The following is a 20,000-nucleotide window of genomic DNA, read 5'->3' on the forward strand; positions in this document are numbered from 1 at the left end:
ACAAAATCAATGTTTACTGATGATATATACATTTCTTCATATTTGAAGCATATATGAAGCATGTCACATCTAATGAGATATGGTAAAACAACAAAATCTACAATTTAACATTATAACAAAATAAGGAAAGTAAAATGTTTCTGTTTATTACAGTGTTTCTGTTTCTTAAAATTAAAATAAACAATGGTTATTTGTGGCCACCGGTATTTTGCCAACTGTTGTTCTTTGCTAAGCCAGTAGGCTACACTGTTGGTTCCATTTAAGGCTCTAGTAAACAGGATTTGGTGATCCTGAAAAGTTCCTATCCGGATCAGATTGATCCAATCCGATGTTGCTTTGAAAAACTGGCTCAAAAGTAAGTTGGATTACGTGATCACGGATCGCAAAAAAAAGGATTACTAAATCCGGATCAATTTTATCCGGATTAAACCTTTTGAAAAACCGGGCCCAGGAGTCTTTCAAAAGATTAAAAATATCAATGATGTGTTCCGGGAGACATTTCCCTCTGCTTTACAGTGAATCTGCTTCTGCAGGGCCCTTTCACATCTACCTCCTTCGGTCCGGATTTTCGGACTTTTCAGTTTGATCCGAATCAAAATTACAGGTGTGAACCCTCCCCCGGACCACGATCCGGATCAAACAGACCAAATTTGGTCTGACGAAAAGAGGTAGTCTCAGTCCGGATCAAACTGAACAAAGGTTTGGTTCGTTTCTAGTGTGAACGCATTTTCTGTATGGTTCGGACTTTCAGAACATTTACAGGAAGTCCCGGTGGTTCCCGTGCGTAGCCTAAACCACTGAAGAAGAAAATTAATGTGCCGATCTGTCAGTGTCACGATCCACACATAGGAAACAGAGAGAAGATCCAATTGCAATATGTATTTTTAATGAGGGTAATCCGTTACTCAGAAACAGTCCATGCAGGGGTCAAAACCAAGATAGCAATCCAACATAAATAGACACAAGAAAACCAGGCAAGAATAGAACTCGGAAGTGGCGTGATAATTACAAGGACTCCGTGACACATACTAAAACAGACAGGGTTATATACACAGGGAAATGACAATGCTAATGGGGAATTGGCTGAGTGCAATAATGAGACAAGGATCGTGGGGAATGTAGTTCAAAATGTGACAGACACCGTGAGGAAGGAGGACATCTAGTGGACACGTGGAGAACACAACCTGACACCGTGACAGTCAGTCCTGCCCACAGCGTTTCTTCCAGCACACACACACACACACACACATTTGTCCTGCGTCCCGCCGGCGACGATAAAATGTTTGCACAAGGAGGACGTTCATTTGGCGAATGTGAACTAGTCTTGAGTATAGTCGGAGCTGCAGGGAATGCCGTAATAATAACAGTATAGTGGCAACGATATGCGTATGTTCATTCATTCTTGTCAAAGTTTTTTTAGGATTTATTTTTTTCATCATCTTTATAGGTTGTTTGCATATGACGTCACGTTACACGCGCGAAATGCAGATGGAGGGCAGGTCCATAGTGATTTGCTACATTTAGGAAGCACTATAACAAACTCAAAATGCCTATGTTTTGCGTCGTTTATGGTTGCTCAAATCGATCAAGCCGAGAAACCATGAGGAGTGTTTATCGTGTACCAAAAGTTGTTGTTCATAAGGGGGAAAAATGCAAGAAATTGACCGAAAAAAAAACGGCAGAAAAATGGTTTGCAAACCTACGTCTGCGGTCGGGACGAGCCGAATCGGAAAATGCCCGTGTGTGTGCAGTGATCACTTCGTCAAAGTGAGTAAATACAACTTATGTGGCTATGTTTGTGTAACGTACCAGTTTCCGAACTTTGTAAAGTCAAAGTAATTGTTTCTTCTTTTCTTTGAGTTTGTAAGTTACCCCCTGTAACTGAAGACAAACGCGTAACGTTAGCAAAGCTGCCTAACAAAGTGTTTTGAGGGTGCAGCCTTCAGTGGTTTAGTGGTGTTTCGGCGGACCCTTTGAGAGTGGTTAACCTAATAACGTAAAGTAAACAGCCGTAAAGGTGGACGAAGTACACAACTTCCTTACTTGAGTGAAAGTATAGATACTACTGGTCAAATATTACTCCATTACAAGTGAAAGTTGTAAAGACCTATTTTTACTTATGTAAAAGTACAGAAGTACTCGTTTTTAAAAATACTTAAGTATCAAAAGTAAATGTCAATGCATTGTTTTATTATTGTTGCATTGTTGTATGTAATACTTAAAGTACCGAATGCCTCTGAATCTATGCCTGCATACCCTCATATCAATATCACATTTATTTCTAGAACACAGTTCCAGTAGTGGGATTGAATGTGAGATTGAATAAATTCACTCAATAACGTCCACAATGGTCTCGGACACCCAAATGGCTGTTCCCTCAAATACTGCCCTATTTAAAGTTTTTTGCTTTTAGTATGAATATGTTAGCCTTACTGTTATCTATAGTGTGCTCCACAAAAGTGACAAAATTCGCATTTAGAAGACCAAACCCAACGTTGAAAATGAAAATCAGGTTTATGTCAGAATCCAATGTCAGATTGACGTTGATCTCCAATGTAGGACAGACGTTGTATTGTGCTTGAAAATAAAAATCGGGTTGACGTCAGAAACCAACATCAGTCGAGTTCTGACGTCAACCCGACTTTTATTTTCAATCAATATCCAACGTCAATCTGACGTTGTGTTCTGATGTCAATCAGAACTTTCATTTCCAACCAAAACGCAACCCCTGCAACCAGAATCATCCACTGACTGATGTTACTTTCTACTCAAGGACCATGACAGCATTGTAGTGGAGTAAAAAGTACGATATTTGTCTTTCAAATGTAGTGAAGTTAAAGTAAAAAGTTTCCAGAAAAAATAATACTCAAGTAAAGTACAGATACTCAAGTGTACTTAAAGGGATACTTCAGGATTTAGCATTAAGCTTTGTATTAGTAGAAAACCTGTAGTATTTTCGAATTACCATGCTTTCCACCCTCATATCCCCCTGAGAGGAGAGATTTATGTATTTTTTGTCTGGAAAAAATCCTCCGATGACGCAAAAATCATCATTTTGCATCATCGGAGGATTTTATGGCCAGAGGCTAAAGACTACAGCCAGTAGGAGGCGCTGTTCCGCATTTGTTCAACCCGCCCATACAGGGAGGGATCTCACTCACAGAATGTACACAGTGTCAGCCGTCTTTCTTTGGAAGCTAAGCTAGCAGGCTCTTGTTCTGTGGAGAAAGCTGAGTAGTAGGAGAAAGCTGAGTAAGTAGGGGTCACCATCCTCCTTTTCCCGGACTTGTCCGGTGGGCGAGATCGTTCAAAATGTCCGGGATTCAGCTTTTGCGTTCTGCGGTCGCCATTCATTGTTTACATGCACACCTCTTGTTTCAATCTAACTGAATTCATTCCGATCGGTGAATCTGAATGTAGTGTTTACATGAACGCTAAACAAGTGATCGGTTGATGTGCGTTTTAACATTGCTAAGAAAATTCCTGCTCCTCCGTGAGAGATGCGAGACCCGGCGCGTCTCAGTAATGACGCCACCGGCCTCGCGCCGTTCTCCCGCGGCCCTCAGCCTCGTCCTGCTCGCCACAGTAAACATGATGAATGGCGACTGTAGAACGCAAAAGCCGAATCCCGGACATTTTGGGCGATCTCGAAATCCCAGGCAGACTCGTCACGGAGACTCACTGGTAGCCTAACCTTGTTGTTTTCAACTGCGCTCTCTAACCGGTAGGCGTGGCCTCCTAGGGCAGCGAAGCAAGTGCATTCTGGGAGTTGTTGTCTTTCATCCACATAAGCCAAAAATACATTTTCTGGCTTTTCTCAGTCTAGAAAGCTCCAAATGAAAAAATTTCTTCACATTTCTTCTACATAAATGACCAATTTTAAATACACATTCATCTTTCCAGAGGTGAAGTATCCCTTTAAGTACAGTACTCAAGTAAATGTACTTTGTTACTGTCCACCCCTGCGTAAAAGTAACGTCGAGAAGCGCCGCAGCGTTGAATGGTTGTTAGGGTTAACGTTACGGATTAATCCACAGGACAAAAAAGAAAGAATGACAGGCAAATCTTTCAATTCAGTTGAAAAATCACTCCTCTTCATAACGCAAGGATCACATCCAACATAGTCTATATCTTTCTCTTGTAATAGCGTCTAAAGTAGTACAGTACAGACTTTCCTCCATCTCGTCCATGCCGCTCTTCACTTCCTGCCCTCCATTTGAATGTCGCGCGTCATCACAATCATGTGACTGCAAACCACCTATTGCAAAAAAAAAAGGGTACAAATCACAGGTGACTAACCAAAATATACATAACAACACAGGTGTGAAAACGCCCCGTTCACTGTGGTTCTATATGTTTCAACCCAACTTTGGGTCAAATATGGACGAAAACCCAGCCGTTGGGTTACATTTTTAACCCAACATTTGGGTTTGTCCATATTTGACCCACAATGTTTTGACAGTATAAACCACCATCTAATTTCTGAGCAGTGTTTACATTCTGTTTGACATTCTATGGGAGAAGAACATCAAACGGGTTTTATAATGAATTAAAGGGGAGTTAATTCTGAAATGTTGCTCTCGTTTCTCCAGATCGCCACTAAAGATCCCCTCAATCCACTGAAGCAGGACGTGAAGAAGGGGAATCTACGCTATGTTAGCAACGTCTTTCCTCACAAGGGCTACATCTGGAACTACGGAGCGATTCCTCAGGTTTGCGTTCACGTCCAAAGGCTCTTCCAGACGCTTAAAGTGAAGCATGCAGAATATAAAGTGTGGAAAAGCTCCAGGGAAAAGAGGGCTTCATGCATGAGCGAGTTTAGAGAGAGGAATTTCATGCACATTTAGATGGCAACCCAAGCAGGCAGAAAGATTTGTCCCGAGGCGTTACTGAGGGAACGTTATCAGCGCCGGCAGAGCTCGCCTCAGACACATCAGTGTGTGCATTCGCATGAGTGACACGCTCAGAAATACTGAATTAATGGACAGTTTATTTCTCATCTTGTCCAGACATGGGAGGATCCAGGACACCGGGACGGAGACACGGGATGCTGTGGCGATAACGATCCCATTGATATCTGTGACATTGGGAATAAGGTAAAAGACCTGAGTCAGAAAGTCATTCAACCCTTGGAACTGATTTCCTGTCATATATATATATATAATTACAAAATTAAATTAAATCAACATCAGATACTAAATTAAAAAATAATTATAATGGTAAATAACACACTTATTTAAATTATATATATATATATATATATATATATATATAATATTAGTAAATAATATATATTAATATAAATAATATATATAAATATAAAATAAAATAAATACTATATTATTAAATATGATTTTTTTTTTTTTTTTTTAAATCAACATCAGATACTAAATTAAATAATTATAATATTTTTTTAATATATATATATATATATATATATATATATAATATTATATTATTAAAAGTTTATTATATACTTTATATATAAAATTAAAAATTAAATTAAATCAACATCAGATACTAAATTAAATAATTATAATGATAATGATTAATAATAAATTAAATTAAATATATATAATAGTAAATAACACTTATTTAAATTTTATATTTTTTTATTATAATAATAGTAAATAACACACTTATTATATATATATATATATATATATATATATATATATATATATATATATATATATATATAAATAAATAAATAATATATATTCATATAAATAATATATATAAATATAAAATAAAATAAAAACTATATTATTAAATATGATTTTAAATATATATATATATTTTTTTTTTTATTAAATCAACACCAGATACTAAATTAAATAATTATAATAATAGAAAATAACACGCTTACATTTTATTTATTTATATATATAATATATTATTAAATGTTTATTATATACTTTATATATAAAATTAAAAATGTAATTAAATCAACATCAGATACTAAATTAAATAATTATAATGATAGTAAATAACACACTTTCAATCTGATCAATTATGAAAGTTATAAATAAAATTAAATCAACATCAGATACCAAATTAATTAAAGCACAAGTAATGGAAATTAGACTTAATAAACTTAACATCTTAAAAGTCATTTCTATAGTTGTGACTTTTCCATTTATAAAGGTCTGCTTTGCTCTCGGAAGAGTTTAATCAGCTGGAAACGGATCTTTTGTGGAGTAAAAGAGTAAAAGCTGCTGTTGAGACACAGTGACGTTTGATTCGTGAGAAAATTCATTTTGAAAGCATCTTTGATCTGAAAGATGCATTTGGGAATCATTCTCAATTGCGATTAACAAAAAGTGAAGTACTGAAGTAAGCATGCCTGCTCGTCCTCGTGTGTGTGTGTGTGTGTGTGTGTGTGTGTGTGTGTGCAGGTTTGCTCTCGAGGGGAAGTAATCCGTGTGAAGGTGCTGGGGACTCTGGCGCTCATAGACGAAGGAGAAACCGACTGGAAAGTCATTGTTATAAACGTGGAGGACCCGGAGGCTGAAGACTTCAACGGTTCGAGACCTTTACCTTCTGCATCTGTAATAATGATGTAAAATGTTAAATCTCAGCGAGTTCTGTCGTTCACAGACATCGAGGACGTGCGCAGACTCAAGCCTGGGTTCCTGCAGGCCACACTTGATTGGTTCAAGATGTATAAAGTGCCTGATGGGAAGCCGGAAAACCAGTTTGCCTTCAATGGTGAATTTAAGAACAGGGTGAGATAGCAGATGACTTTTAATTAGTGACTTCTCCCTGATGGCTAATAATCAAGACATTTTTCTCTCCATGCCATCAAGGCAAGAGAATTCAAGCATGTCATTTTAATTTTTCTCACAGATTTGAGATTAGCGTGTCTCACAAAGAACACCTTAAAACTGGCAACCACAGAACACTCTCAGGGCTATTCAATTGGCGGCCCGCCAATCATCTCCATCCAGCCCGACGGCACCAAACCTCCCTCCTCCTCTTTTCCTGGCGGTGTGGCTAATTCAGTTTGATACTCGCTCCGACTGACCTGAGAAACGTTTTACGTGCGAATATTTCAGCAGTTATTATATGTGTCCCGAATTTATGTCGACTGAACCAGCGATAGGCTACCAATCATTCGTGAATGAATCATTCTTTTGGTTCGATTCTAAACGCGCTTGCATAACGGTCTAAAACTAACTAGTATTAAATCGGATGAAACAGCCTCAACATTCCCAACAAGACTGATGAGGAAAGCAGGAGAAACATTGTGTCATGAACGAAATTAGAAGACTTTAAATCCCCTAATCACCCTTACAAACATTTACCATGAATGTACTGTAGTAATTTACCATGGTTGGGCATAAATGTGCAATATTTATATAGAATACTATGTAGTAATAAATAATAGTAAATATGTATACTATAATATTATATAGTATAATAGTAAATATAGTGATTTATATTGCATTAGTTTTATTAGGTGGTTAGAGGAATATATAATTAATGCTTGTTATGAAATTATGTCAGTTTCTTTGTAAAGGTGCGTATAGTTTTTAACTTGTGTTTAGGCATTTTTTATACAGTGGGAGCCTGTGGTTAACAAGTCTCACTGTCAGAATGTTTTCATTTAAGCATTACAATTATAAATAAAATAATTATTATTTCTCACCAACAGCTATAAGTTTGTATAAATAATTTATTTGTTCCAAGGAAAATAGTTGTACACAGCTGTCAATTATCAAGTTTTTTATTTATTATGGTTTTATATATTTGCATACTGTTGGGTACCACATTTCCAAGTAAATACCACACTTTTTTAGGGTTACTTTAACTTATTTATTGAAACTGTTATGTTTCAATAAATAAGCTAAACCCCCAAACCAGCCCACCTTTTCGATTTGATAATGCGGCCCTCGAATGAAACTAATTGAATAGCCCTGCTCTATTTAGAGGATGTTAATGTTTTTATTTTAATGTTTTAAACTGTTTTTATTTAATTTTTTGTTTTTGATATCTTTTTTTTAAATGGTTTTAGTAAATATATTTTGGTTTTAAATGCTTAAATTTGTAAATATATACTATGTATTTTCTTAAATGTTTATTTTTTAATAAATATACTATTTTTATTTTTATTTTTTAAAATATTAAATTTTTAGTACTATTATTCAAAATATTTTATCTACTAGCTATATATTTTCTATATTATTTTTAGTAAATATACTGAACACATTTTTGTTTTTAAATGCATTAAAATGAGCAAATATACTATATTTTTGAAAATATATTTAGTAAATATTTCTATTTTAAAATATTTTATAATTAGCTAATATACTAGCCTATATATTTTCTCTATGTTTTAACATTTTATATGAAGTAAATACACTAAATACTTTTTATTATTTATTTTTAAATGCTTTTAAAATTAGCAAATACAGCATACAAGTTCTTAAATGTTTTAAAATGTTAATCTTTAGTAAATATTAGTAAAATCATATGCTTTAAAAAATATATTATATCTGTTTTAAATGATTAATTTTCGTTTTTGTTTTGTTTTATGCAAAAAATGTAGCCAATACATATTTTAAATGTTTTAAAAATGTCTTTTCTCATTTATGGTCTGCAGGATTTTGCCATTAAAACAATCAAGGACACTCACAGCTTCTGGAAAGCTCTAATCTCCAAGAAAACAGACGCTGGAGAACTGAACTGGTGAGACGGCACGCAGTCGCTCTATAATTTAGCTTTAGCTCAAACTATAATCAACACAGAACTGCTCAGATGAGTCATTCTGTTCAATCTCTGTGATGTCGCACTAAAAACGAACATATCCTCCAATGACAAATGATGTTTATTTCTGGACAGGGTTCGAGATGTTCTCTTTTGCCTGATAAAAGACGACAGATGTAATTGACAAGCCTCTCACATTCACACTCATTCTCCAGGCCGTCCGTCTGAGCTCACACACAGAGACTCATACGTGTTGTGAATGTGTTCGTACCTTTATTCTATAGGGGTCGTTCTCTGCGGCCGCGATCATGCCTGGGAAACACGTCCTCTTCGGGGAATGTGTCTGAGCAGATTCTGGAGGATCAATATGGAGAGAAAACAGTGTTAATGTGTCAGGCAGTAATTCAAATTCAAATTCAAATGTATTTATAAAGCACTAAATAAAACAACAAAGTTGACCATAGTGCTGTACAAGCAGTAAAACAATGAGCAGAGAAAAAACAAATAAAAGAAAATGCATATCCATATATCTAAATAGGTAGTATAAACATCATAAAACAGTCAAAAAAACATATATTATAAAAAGGAAATACTAGCACCCTTCACACTTATCTTGATCGAACGCTATCATAAAAAAATATGTTTTCAGATGGCTTTTAAACTGACCGAGTGTAGGAAGGTCCCTGATATATAAAGGTAAAACTGTTCCATAATTTAGGGGTGGCGACCACAAAAGCGCGATCCCCTCTAGACTTCATCTTAGACCGAGGAACAACAAGACGTTTCTGAAATTGTGATCGTAGTGATCTCATTGACTTTTGTTCCTGAATTAGATCAGCAATATAAGACGGGGCTAAACCATGTAGAGATTTAAATACAAATAACAAAATTTTAAAATGAATCCTAAAAGTGACAGGCAACCAATGTAATGATTTTAACACCGGAGTAATATGATCAAATTTGCGAGTGCTTGTAAGCAATCTTGCAGCCGCATTCTGGACCATCTGCAGTCTATCTAAAACTTTATTTTGAGCACCATAATATAACGAGTTGCAATAGTCTAATCTCGAAGTGATAAATGCATGAATTATTTTTTTCCAGATCTTTCTGGGATAAAAAAGGCTTAATTTTGGAAATCATCCTCAATTTAAAGAAGCATTTCATTTATCTGTTTGTCAAATTTAAGTGTACTATCACAAATCATCCCCAGATTTTTTACATGATGTTTTCTAAACAGGCCCAGAGGACCCAGCTCAGTTTCAACTGCGTTATCAAGGTCCGAGGGACCAAAAAGAATCAATTCTGTTTTCGATTCATTAAGGCTCAAGAAATTTGTATACATCCATGCCTTAACTTCATTTAAACATGCCAACAATCAAACAAAAAAACAGTAAAATACACGCAATTAAGTCAATTAATGTGACCTAATTCAACTAAATTGTGTTGATCACACTAAACTGATCTCGTTTGAATGAAATGCATAAAATTTTCACTTCATTTAAATCAAGTAATGAATACATTTTTTGAGTGAAAATAAACCTCAAAATCATTTTTGAAAAAAAATAAACTTTTTTTCACAATTATTTTTTTTTTGCTATAGCAATAAAGAAAGACAATGATAATCCATGGAATCTTTCCATTCCACAAAAGAAAAATTGTGAATTTTTTTTTTTTTTTTCGGAACTATTCACTGAAACCTCCTATTAGAGGCTTTGTTTTAAAGCATATTGTGTGCTGTCTACATACATAGGGAGCATTTTAGATCCAAATGTGAAGGATTCGATAAAAGGAAAGCAGTTATTATGGTTTTTCCTTTTAATATACACTTGACAAACGTATATGCACCACTTGAATGTATTGCTTTTGGCCATTTGGTCTTCACGCAACAGGTATTCAATATGAAGCATGCACTCTCTCTAAACACACATTTGAGATGAAAACGCTGTGATTGAGAATCGTGTCGTCCGGCTTTCCGAAGGTGTTAGACTGTGAGATCAGATATTAGACTTCAACAGCTGATCGTCTGGGTTGGTTTAGTTCACATCACCTTCAGTGACTCTAGACAGAATGAACATTTTGCTCTGATCATATTTCAATGTTACGCTTGTGTTTCAAATGCAGTGTGAACACCTGTGTCTCCGACAGTCCCTTCTGCGTGTCCGGCACCGAAGCCAAGGCCATTGTCGATTCAGTGAGTGTTTTCTATCAACTCTTCTGTCACACACACACAGAATTATAATTGCCTGGGGTCTGTTTGGATTTAATAATCATGCAATTGCAATTAGATAAAAATCACTTTGACTGAAGAGTGCGGTGAGAGTTTAATAGTCTCGTCAATGGTCTGATTAAAGTCTCACCCAAAAATTAAATGTCAGTCATTTACTCGCCATTGTGTCGATTTAAACATTAGAAGTCGAAAAAAGAGAATAAATCATCATAAGAGACTCGTTAAAGTCTCATTTAAAGTCTTCTGCCGCAATATATTCCTGAAGTCATAAGATAATTTTGTATGAATTCACTGGGGGGAAAAAAAGTTTACTAAATTACATGGTTCTATTCAAGTCAAAAATATGATTTAATATTTCTAAATCAACCTAATTTATACCAACCAAGTCATTTTTAATGTGTTAAATCAAGTCAAAAACAGATGGTTAAGGAAACAATTGCACGTGTTTTAAGTCGTCATCATTATTTGGTGAAATGTCGAACGTCACTTGCCTGGTTTGTCCAGAGATGTTTGTGAGCAGGTTCTTCTCCTTGAGATTCTTCACTGAAACACAGAAAGTAAACGATGAATAGAGAATAGAGTCGAAACCCGCCACTGGTTCCCTCAAGATTTACATATATAGGTTTTTAAAGTCCCACTGAACTGCCTTGTCGAAAAGCATCATTTAATGCGTTGACGTCATTTCCACTGAAACAGGAAGAGAGGGGCGGGGCATATCGAACAGCTCCTCCCCTTTTTAAAAACAGCCAATAGCGTTTGGTTTATATCACAGCTCGGCCAAATGGGTCCGCTCCGTTTTCTGTTCTGTGGCGACTCGACCACATGATCCGCTCTGTGCTATCGTGTCTCTAAGTTTGCGCGACACTAACGTGAAACCAGACTTAATTCGCCTCAATGGGAAGCATATTTACACTGTCTGAATCCTTTCCTATCCCCTATATAGTGCACTATTCAGCATGCATGTAGAAAACAGTAAATGTGTGAACAAGTGACTGATTTCAGCCCTTCAGTGTCTATTTATAGTGTTGGGGCGGAGCTTCAGATTCTAGCGGGCATTTGATTGGACAGAAAATTTGATGAGAAGCTGAAGTGCAGAGTGACGTCATCGAAATCATTGATCCATACTGGCAGAAATGAGAGACTACGTTTTAAATGCTTATATCTTCTAAATGCGTATTTTGTCATTGTTTTGGAGCACTAGCTTATAAATAGCAGTAAGGCTGACAAAACTTGGGTTATCATGGGGACTTTAAATTTCTGAGTAAAAGTCTGTGATAAACATAAGTTGACGATACTTGAACGTTTGCATACTCGCACCCCAAATGTTCTTAGTTACTGTATTAGAAACTTTTTTTTTTTTTTTTTTTTTTAAACATAACAGTTTTTAAAAAATCGTGTTTTCGATATGGTTGTGTGTAATTTATGTTAACGTCAAAGTATCAACAAGTTATGCTAAACAGAGACTTTTTACTCGTTAATTATTTTTTATTTTTTTCTCGTAAATTAAAAATCCCGAGGGAAGCAGTGGCGGGTTCGACGTCATCATCATCACTCTATCGTCATTTATGCTGAATTATTCCTGTAAGAAATAATAATCTGCCTTGTGTTCCCAGGCTCGTCCTTACGGTGAGCCAGAGCCGGTGCCCAGCTCAGGTGAGTGATCCGTCCTGCAGTCTGATGATCCACGACCCAAAACTAGGGATTTGAGCACTGCCTTCTGATCAACAGATGATAGTAACAGTAATATAAGTCATTATGTATGGAATGGATGACGGGCCGTTGATATTATCAGTAAATAATGCACATCCGAGGTGGTAAAGCGGCCACGGCGCGAAGCGGAGGACTACTTTCTTACGCATCTCATCCCAAACCTCCTTTACTCCTCTTTTCCAAAAATGACATTTAGGCTTCAGCCATTGATAGTAGAGTATTGCAGTTATTAGAGAGGGAGATTAAGCGTGTGTGAATTACCTCAGTATGTGCGTCTTTCAACAGTACTGTGTGTGTGTGTGTGTGTGTGTGTGTGTGTGTGTGTGTGTGTGTGTGTGTGTTTGAGCGGGAGAAAGAGAGTATGTGCTTTCTGTACCTAATAAAAAGTAATTTTGTGGCACAAAACATGAAAATAATTTGTCTTTTTTTTTTATCCTATTGTTCATCATATTTATTTGCTTGGTCACTGTCGTTGTGGGTTTCGGTTATTTTGTTGTTGTCAGCTGTAAGGACCTTTGAAATAACCGAAATCATGTGGCGAAGTGATATGGAACTGTAATGCGGTCAAGACCCGCTGGAACTACTTTAGCCGAGCGTTTCCTTAGAACGTTCGTCAACCAATCAGATTAAAGCATTCAGGACTGTGACGTTTCTTATAAAGTTTGTAACAAAAATGAATTTTTAGGCCTGGAAATCTTTCACAATCATTCAACACAATCTTAGAAGAAAAAGTTCTATATGGATTCTGTCAGACGCTTCATGTGAATAAATGAAATCTTTTTTCTCTCTCTTTCTAGTTGATAAATGGTTCTATTACTAAACAGACAGAAGATCATCAGCGGACTGTGACGGGAACAAGGACGAATCCATCAACATTTCTGCTATATATTGTATTAGTTACTGATAAACGCTTTATAAAGTTGTAGAGGTCTAGGAAAAGTTGGGATGTTAGACAGTCTGTGCATATAATACTGTATGAACATGTGGACCTTTTAATGCAAACTGTGAATCAGAATAAAATGATGTGACTTTACAAACTCTCTGTGTTCTTACAAACTTTTACTGAAATAGGATACATATTTTTTCTTCCTCATCTATGGTAATTTGTATGTTAAAGGAACATCTAATTGTAGCATATTAGATTGCGCTAAAAGTATACCTGATCGTGGTTCAACAGGTAATTGTTTCTAACATGATGATGTTATTCTGGACTTTATGCACCATCGCCATGGCAACCATCAGCATCTGTTGTGTTTGAAATGTCAACCAGGTGATTTTGGGCTTGTCAAATTTAAATCCACTTAAAGGTTGATTACGGCAGAGATGAGAGTTTTATTACAGGACATTTTGAGGTTTTAACATGATATGAAGACGGAATATGTTTAAGATTTCGAGTAAAAATGCCCTTAAAGGGGGGGTGAAATGCTATTTCATGCATACTGAGTTTTTTACACTGTTAAAGAGTTGGATTCCCATGCTAAACATGGACAAAGTTTCAAAAATTAAATTGTACGTTTGAAGGAGTATTTCTGTGCCAAAAATTGTCCTTCCGGTTTGTCACAAGTTTCGGAAAGTTTTTTTCCGAGTATGGGTGTGTGTGAGGTCAGATGTAACGGAATTTCCTTATATGGGTCCTAAGGGCACTTCTCCGGTAAGATCGCGGCCGCGCGCGCACTCGTATGCTGCGTTCACACCAAACGCGAAAATGCGTCTGGCGCGAGTGATTTCAATGTTAAGTCAATGGTAACGCGCGTCTGGAGGTCTTGCGGCGCGAATGAGGCGTTTAGCGCGGCGCGGTAGACGCGAATTCGCCTCATTCGCGCGTCTAGTTCGCGCGAATGACGCGAATTGAGCGTCTGGCGCGTTTCGCTAAACGCCTCATTCGCGCCGCAAGACCTCCAGACGCGCGTAAACGTGAATTGTGCTTTTTGTGCATCACGCGTTTGACGCGAATTCGCGTCTGCCGCCCGAGTTGAAAAATCTGAACTTCTGCGTCAATTCGCGCCGCGTTAACCAATCAGGAGCCTGCCTGCTTGCTACTGTCACGTGGTGGTGAACTGACAGTTTAATGTTATTTTATGTTTGGCCTGAATAAATTATTTAGTAATATGACTAAAAAATGCACAACAAAGCAAATCTTTCACATAAAAACTCGATTTCAATATGAGAGATAGCCTACTCATTTGTATTGAATGCTATTTATTCCATATCTATTCTAGATTAGCCTATATGAAGCTTTATTAATCTAATGTAAAGACACCAAACACAATTAAGTGTATAAAAACTTTTCAAAAAAATCACAGGACAGGTTTCACTTTTGGAGGCTGGCTCCATTTATTATCAAAACAAAAATAAATGACAGATTAGGTGCGGGAGAGGGTGAACCTCGCGCCGGACTGTACAGCGCGGGCTCGTCATGCAGAGACCACTCGAGGCCGAGGCTTTATACGGCCTACGCTGTCCTCGTCAGCGTCGGTCCACCAAACCTACCTCCTGAAGCAAATTGTGAAACTCCTGAAACCCTCCGGAGGTTTTGGTGGACCCGAGTACAGCGACGATGTCCCCTACGCAGCTGTTTCTGCTCTCCAGAGCATATAAGAGCGGTGACTCTCTCGATTAATGCTAATGCTAATGCTCGATAAACATCTAAAAAAGATGGCCGCCAACAGCTTTCGAAACTTTCGCCCCCGGACTTCGCCTTTGACGCGCGTCAATTTCGCTCTTGACGCGCGAATGCACACAAAGTGGTCACGCGTATAACTAGACGCGGCAGGCGCGAATTTTGACGTATTTTCGCGTTTGGTGTGAACGCAGCAGTACATTTACATTTACATTTATTCATTTAGCTGACGCTTTTATCCAAAGCGACTTACAATTGCTATACATGTCAGAGGTCGCACGCCTCTGGAGCAACTAGGGGTTAAGTGTCTTGCTCAGGGACACATTGGTGTCTCACAGTGGATTCGAACCCGGGTCTCTCACACCAAAGGCTTGTGTCTTATCCACTGCGCCATCACCACCCCCGACAGTAGACCAGAGCAAGAGAGTGAAAGCAGTTCGCCATCAAAGCGCCCTGCCCGGCTTTTGGGAAGTCAATGTCACCAAAGAAGTGTGTTTTTGGTTGCCAGGGCAAGACAACCCTGCACAGATTCCCAAAGAACCCGGCGTTAAGGAACCAGTGGATGGAGTTTGTTTTTCCTGAGCATAAACGGAGTTGTGTAGACTGTTTGTTCCCTGCATTTCGACGATGATTGTTTTATAAACAAAGCCCAGATCGACGGATTTGCAGATCGTCTAATGCTTAAGGATCGAGCAGTCACAATGATAAAGGTTCGGTGAGTAAAACTGCTTCTATTGTCTCTGTGTGTTGTTACTAGCTCAGCGCGTTAGCACAGCTTTAGCGATCGCCTACAGGGCCCGCCTCCAGCCGCTCGGTTTTTTCCGGAAAGACTCGGTACAGCCTATCTTTCTTTTATAAATATAATAAAACTAAAGACTTTTTGGAGATATGAAGGATGCAATACTACTCTATAGGTACTCAAGATTAACAGGAGATTGAGTGAAAATGAGCATTTCACCCCCCCTTTAATTGAATATTCAGGCATATATAACTTTTAAATGAATATCAGATTAAGCGGAGTAAGTAATCAGGTGTTGTAATCGATGTGTAAACAGTGACATCTAGTGGTCAGTAATTGTAAGTGCAACAGACCCGCACTGAGAGAGGTTAGCGATCTAAACCCATTAACGTGTGATTAAATGCACATCAAAGCGTTCATTTTAAAGAACAGCACTTTACAGTTCATGACCATGTCCAGACCGGTTGACTTCACATTATTCTGCAGCAGAACAACAGTCTGAATAGATAAAACAGTTGAAAAAGCTTACACTGCAGTTACACACAGCCACCAGCAGATGGCAGCAAGAAAATACTGTATACAGTATTTAAACATACGATACAATATTTTCACATACAACACATTTTATTTTATTTTATTTTGTACACTATTTTACTTTAAACATTCCTGATTCCCACAGATTTACTTTGAAAACGCCTGTTCTATCTATAGACTGTAAAAGAAAATAGGTTTTAGGCCTATCCAATGAGATTGCGCATCGATGATGACGTGCGTCAAGGCGGAAGTGGTGTCAGGGTGTCGTGCGCGCTCATGTGAGAGATTCTGCGGGTTACTAGAGACGCTCCATGGCACGCGCGCTTTAATATAATCACGTCATAAACCGGGGGATTCATCATCAACACACCGAGATCGAGGCGCGCGACCGAAACACGGTGAGAGATGATCAAAACACACTGAAGGAGAGAGAGAGTTGAGCTGGAGCCGGAGGAGGCTTTATTCAGGCCCGGGATTAACTGTGTGTGTGTGAGTGTGTGAGTGTGTGTGTGTGTGTGTGAGTGTGTGAGAGAGAGAGAGAGAGAGAGAGAGAGAGAGAGAGTACAGTGAGTGAGTGAGTGAGTGAGTGTGTGTGTGTGCGCGCGCGTGTGTGTGTGTGTGTGTGTGTGTGTGAGAGAGAGAGAGAGAGAGAGAGAGAGACAGACAGACAGACAGTGAGTGAGTGAGTGTGTGTGTGTGTGTGTGTGTGAGAGAGAGAGAGAGACAGACAGACAGACAGACAGTGAGTGAGTGAGTGAGTGAATGAATGAGTGTGTGTGTGTGTGTGTGTGTGTGTGTGTGTGTGTGAGAGAGAGAGAGAGAGAGAGAGAGAGGGAGACAGACAGTGAGTGAGTGAGTGAGTGTGTGTGTGTGTGTGTGTGTGTGTGTGTGTGTGTGTGAGAGAGAGAGAGAGACAGACAGACAGTGAGAGTGTGTGTGAGTGAGTGAGTGAGTGAGTGAGTGAGTGAGTGAGTGAGAGACAGACAGAGAGAGTGTGTGTGTGTGTGTGTGTGTGTGTGTGTGTGTGAGAGAGCGAGACAGACAGACAGACAGTGAGTGTGTGTGTGTGTGAGTGAGTGAGAGACAGAGAGAGAGAGAGTGTGTGTATGAGAGAGAGAGAGAGAGACAGTGAGAGTGTGTATGTGTATGTGTATGAGAGAGACAGTGAGTGTGTGTGTGTGTGTGTATGAGAGAGACAGTGAGTGTGTGTGTGTGTGTGTGAGAGAGAGAGAGAGAGTGTGTGTGTGTCACATCTGATCTGTGTGTGTTTAGTCTGCTCATGCTGTCATGAGTGTTACATGATTAAATATCAAAAACACAGTACAGTAAAGTAACAATAGTATTACCATGTGATAGAAGATGAACGGTGTGTGTGTGTTAGTGACGTGTTTTTTATTCTGCATATATTTAGATGAAAGCGTTTGTAACAATTTATTAATATTTCCTCTTTGTGTTGGTCAGGAAACATCTGCAATGTCATTTATATTTGACTGGATCTACAGAGGGTTTAGTGGAGTGCTGCAGTTCTTAGGTGAGACCAGATGAAAGTGTGTGTGTGTGTGTGTGAGGATCTGAAAGTGTGTTAGATCTGTAACATATACATATATCAAAAGTTGGTAAGAGATTATTTTATGTGTTCAGAAGTCGCTTCTGCTCATCGGTCACATGACTATTATTATATTTAACTTTGCCTGCATCTGTTTTGGCAATACCCAATCGAGTAATAAAGCTGATATATGTATAATGTACACACACACACACACACACACACACACACACACACACACACACAGGGCCTAAAACTAACTTTTTCCCACACCTGCTGGTGACTTACGGAAATTTACCGGCCATAAATATTTTTTACCAGCCATGAAAATGTTTGGCAACCAGTGCTTGAAACAGTGTTTCTCAGGTTTAATAATAGTAGTTAAATAAAGTAAGCAAATGTAAAATAACACTGCATATTCTTCACTATATAAATTAAACATCCTTATTAATGAATCCTTATTAAAGTAACAAAAGTTATTCAGCCAAGAGCAATAAGTGATTTTGTTCTTTGATTTTTGTTGCTTGATTAATATTAAAAACCGCAGGAATATTAGCAGGTATATTAGCAGGTATATTAGCAGGTATATTAGCAGGAATATTAGCAGGAATATTAGGCTACTGTCACTTTAAGAGTGAATGCACTGATCTAATACACTGATACTGACACACATGCGTTTACTCTCAACTGTTTATGTTCACTTAAGACGTAACCAAATTTTACCAAAGCATAACTTAAAATTTTGCGACGATGCTGTCCCGAGTGTGTTCACGTTTGTTCACGTTCATGCATTGTTAGGATTCATAAAAATAATACCGACCAACTGGCGAGTGACACTGTTTCACACACTCGTCACAATATTAGGCTACTGTCACTTTAAGAGCGAATGCACTGATCTAATACACTGATACTGACACACATGCGTTTACTCTCAACTGTTTACTTTCACTTAAGACGTAACTGACCATAATTTTGTGTGAGTGTGTCTACTCAAGTGCAAGAAGACGTGAAAGAGAGTTCAGTTTAGTATTCGCGTCTTTTTGCGCTTGAATGTTTAAATTGGCAAGGCTTAAAACGTTCACGTTTGTGCGTTGTTAGAATTTATAAAAATGTTAAAGGAACACGCAGACTTTTTGGGACTTCAGCTTATTCCCCGTATCCCCCAGAGTTAGGTAAGTCCATACACACCCTTCTCATCTCCGTGCCGTAACTCTGTCTGACGCACCCACCGCTAGCCTAGCTTAGCACAAACACTCCGCAGAAGTAGCAGCGCTTCGCCTTCTGAGAATATAGTTCCCAGTGTGTGTACGGTTAGAAGACGGCTGTGTGTCATGTGACCTTGTTATTTGCACACGCTGTGACTATACAGATCACAACATGTAGATAGGAAAATGTTGGCGTTATTTTGTCACTCATTGGGAGCAGTATGCTAGCTGGAGCCATTTACCTCCAGTCTTTGTGCTAAGCTAGGCTAGCGGTGTGTGCGTCAGACAGAGTTACGGCTCGCACGGAGATGAGAAGGGTGTGTATGGACTTATCTAACTCTGGGGGATACGGGGAATAAGCTGAAGTCCCAAAAATTCGTCGTGTTCCTTTAACGGCCAACTGGCGAGTGACAGCGCATCATATACTCGCCAACGCCGATCTATACTCACATTTGGCACGAGTGTCAATTAAAGGCCCTGTATATACACTCACCTAAAGGATTATTAGGAACACCTGTTCAATTTCTCATTAATGCAATTATCTAATCAACCAATCACATGGCAGTTGCTTCAATGCATTTAGGGGTGTGGTCCTGGTCAAGACAATCTCCTGAACTCCAAACTGAATGTCAGAATGGGAAAGAAAGGTGATTTAAGCAATTTTGAGCGTGGCATGGTTGTTGGTGCCAGACGGGCCGGTCTGAGTATTT

At 38.2% G+C, this 20,000-nt stretch overlaps 2 protein-coding genes across 4 annotated transcripts in view; both read left to right on the top strand.

The window, feature by feature from the left end:
- The window catches only part of ppa1a (inorganic pyrophosphatase 1a), a 19,301-nt gene extending 5,621 nt beyond the window's left edge, over positions 1-13,680 (top strand). Inside the window, exons 4-11 of one of the 2 annotated variants that reach the window (XM_079851207.1) lie at positions 4,593-4,712; positions 5,010-5,096; positions 6,399-6,525; positions 6,601-6,728; positions 8,606-8,691; positions 10,831-10,900; positions 12,550-12,589; positions 13,444-13,680. In XM_079851207.1, the coding sequence (XP_079707333.1) occupies positions 4,593-4,712; positions 5,010-5,096; positions 6,399-6,525; positions 6,601-6,728; positions 8,606-8,691; positions 10,831-10,900; positions 12,550-12,589; positions 13,444-13,466 (681 nt within the window). In that variant the 3' untranslated portion in view covers positions 13,467-13,680. The remainder of the gene's footprint in view (positions 1-4,592; positions 4,713-5,009; positions 5,097-6,398; positions 6,526-6,600; positions 6,729-8,605; positions 8,692-10,830; positions 10,901-12,549; positions 12,590-13,443) is intronic. The other variant, XM_079851208.1, reaches the window with a different exon arrangement.
- Positions 13,681-16,761: 3,081 nt separating this feature from the next.
- Positions 16,762-20,000, top strand: part of sar1aa (secretion associated, Ras related GTPase 1Aa) — a 13,919-nt gene continuing 10,680 nt past the window's right edge. For both annotated transcript variants that reach the window (XM_079851215.1, XM_079851216.1), the window contains exons 1-2: positions 16,762-16,937; positions 18,001-18,070. In XM_079851215.1, the coding sequence (XP_079707341.1) occupies positions 18,013-18,070 (58 nt within the window). In that variant the 5' untranslated portion in view covers positions 16,762-16,937; positions 18,001-18,012. The remainder of the gene's footprint in view (positions 16,938-18,000; positions 18,071-20,000) is intronic.

This window comes from Squalius cephalus (assembly GCF_949319135.1).
Source record: "Squalius cephalus genome assembly, chromosome: 19".
In the NCBI taxonomy this organism is placed as follows: Eukaryota; Metazoa; Chordata; class Actinopteri; order Cypriniformes; family Leuciscidae; genus Squalius; species Squalius cephalus.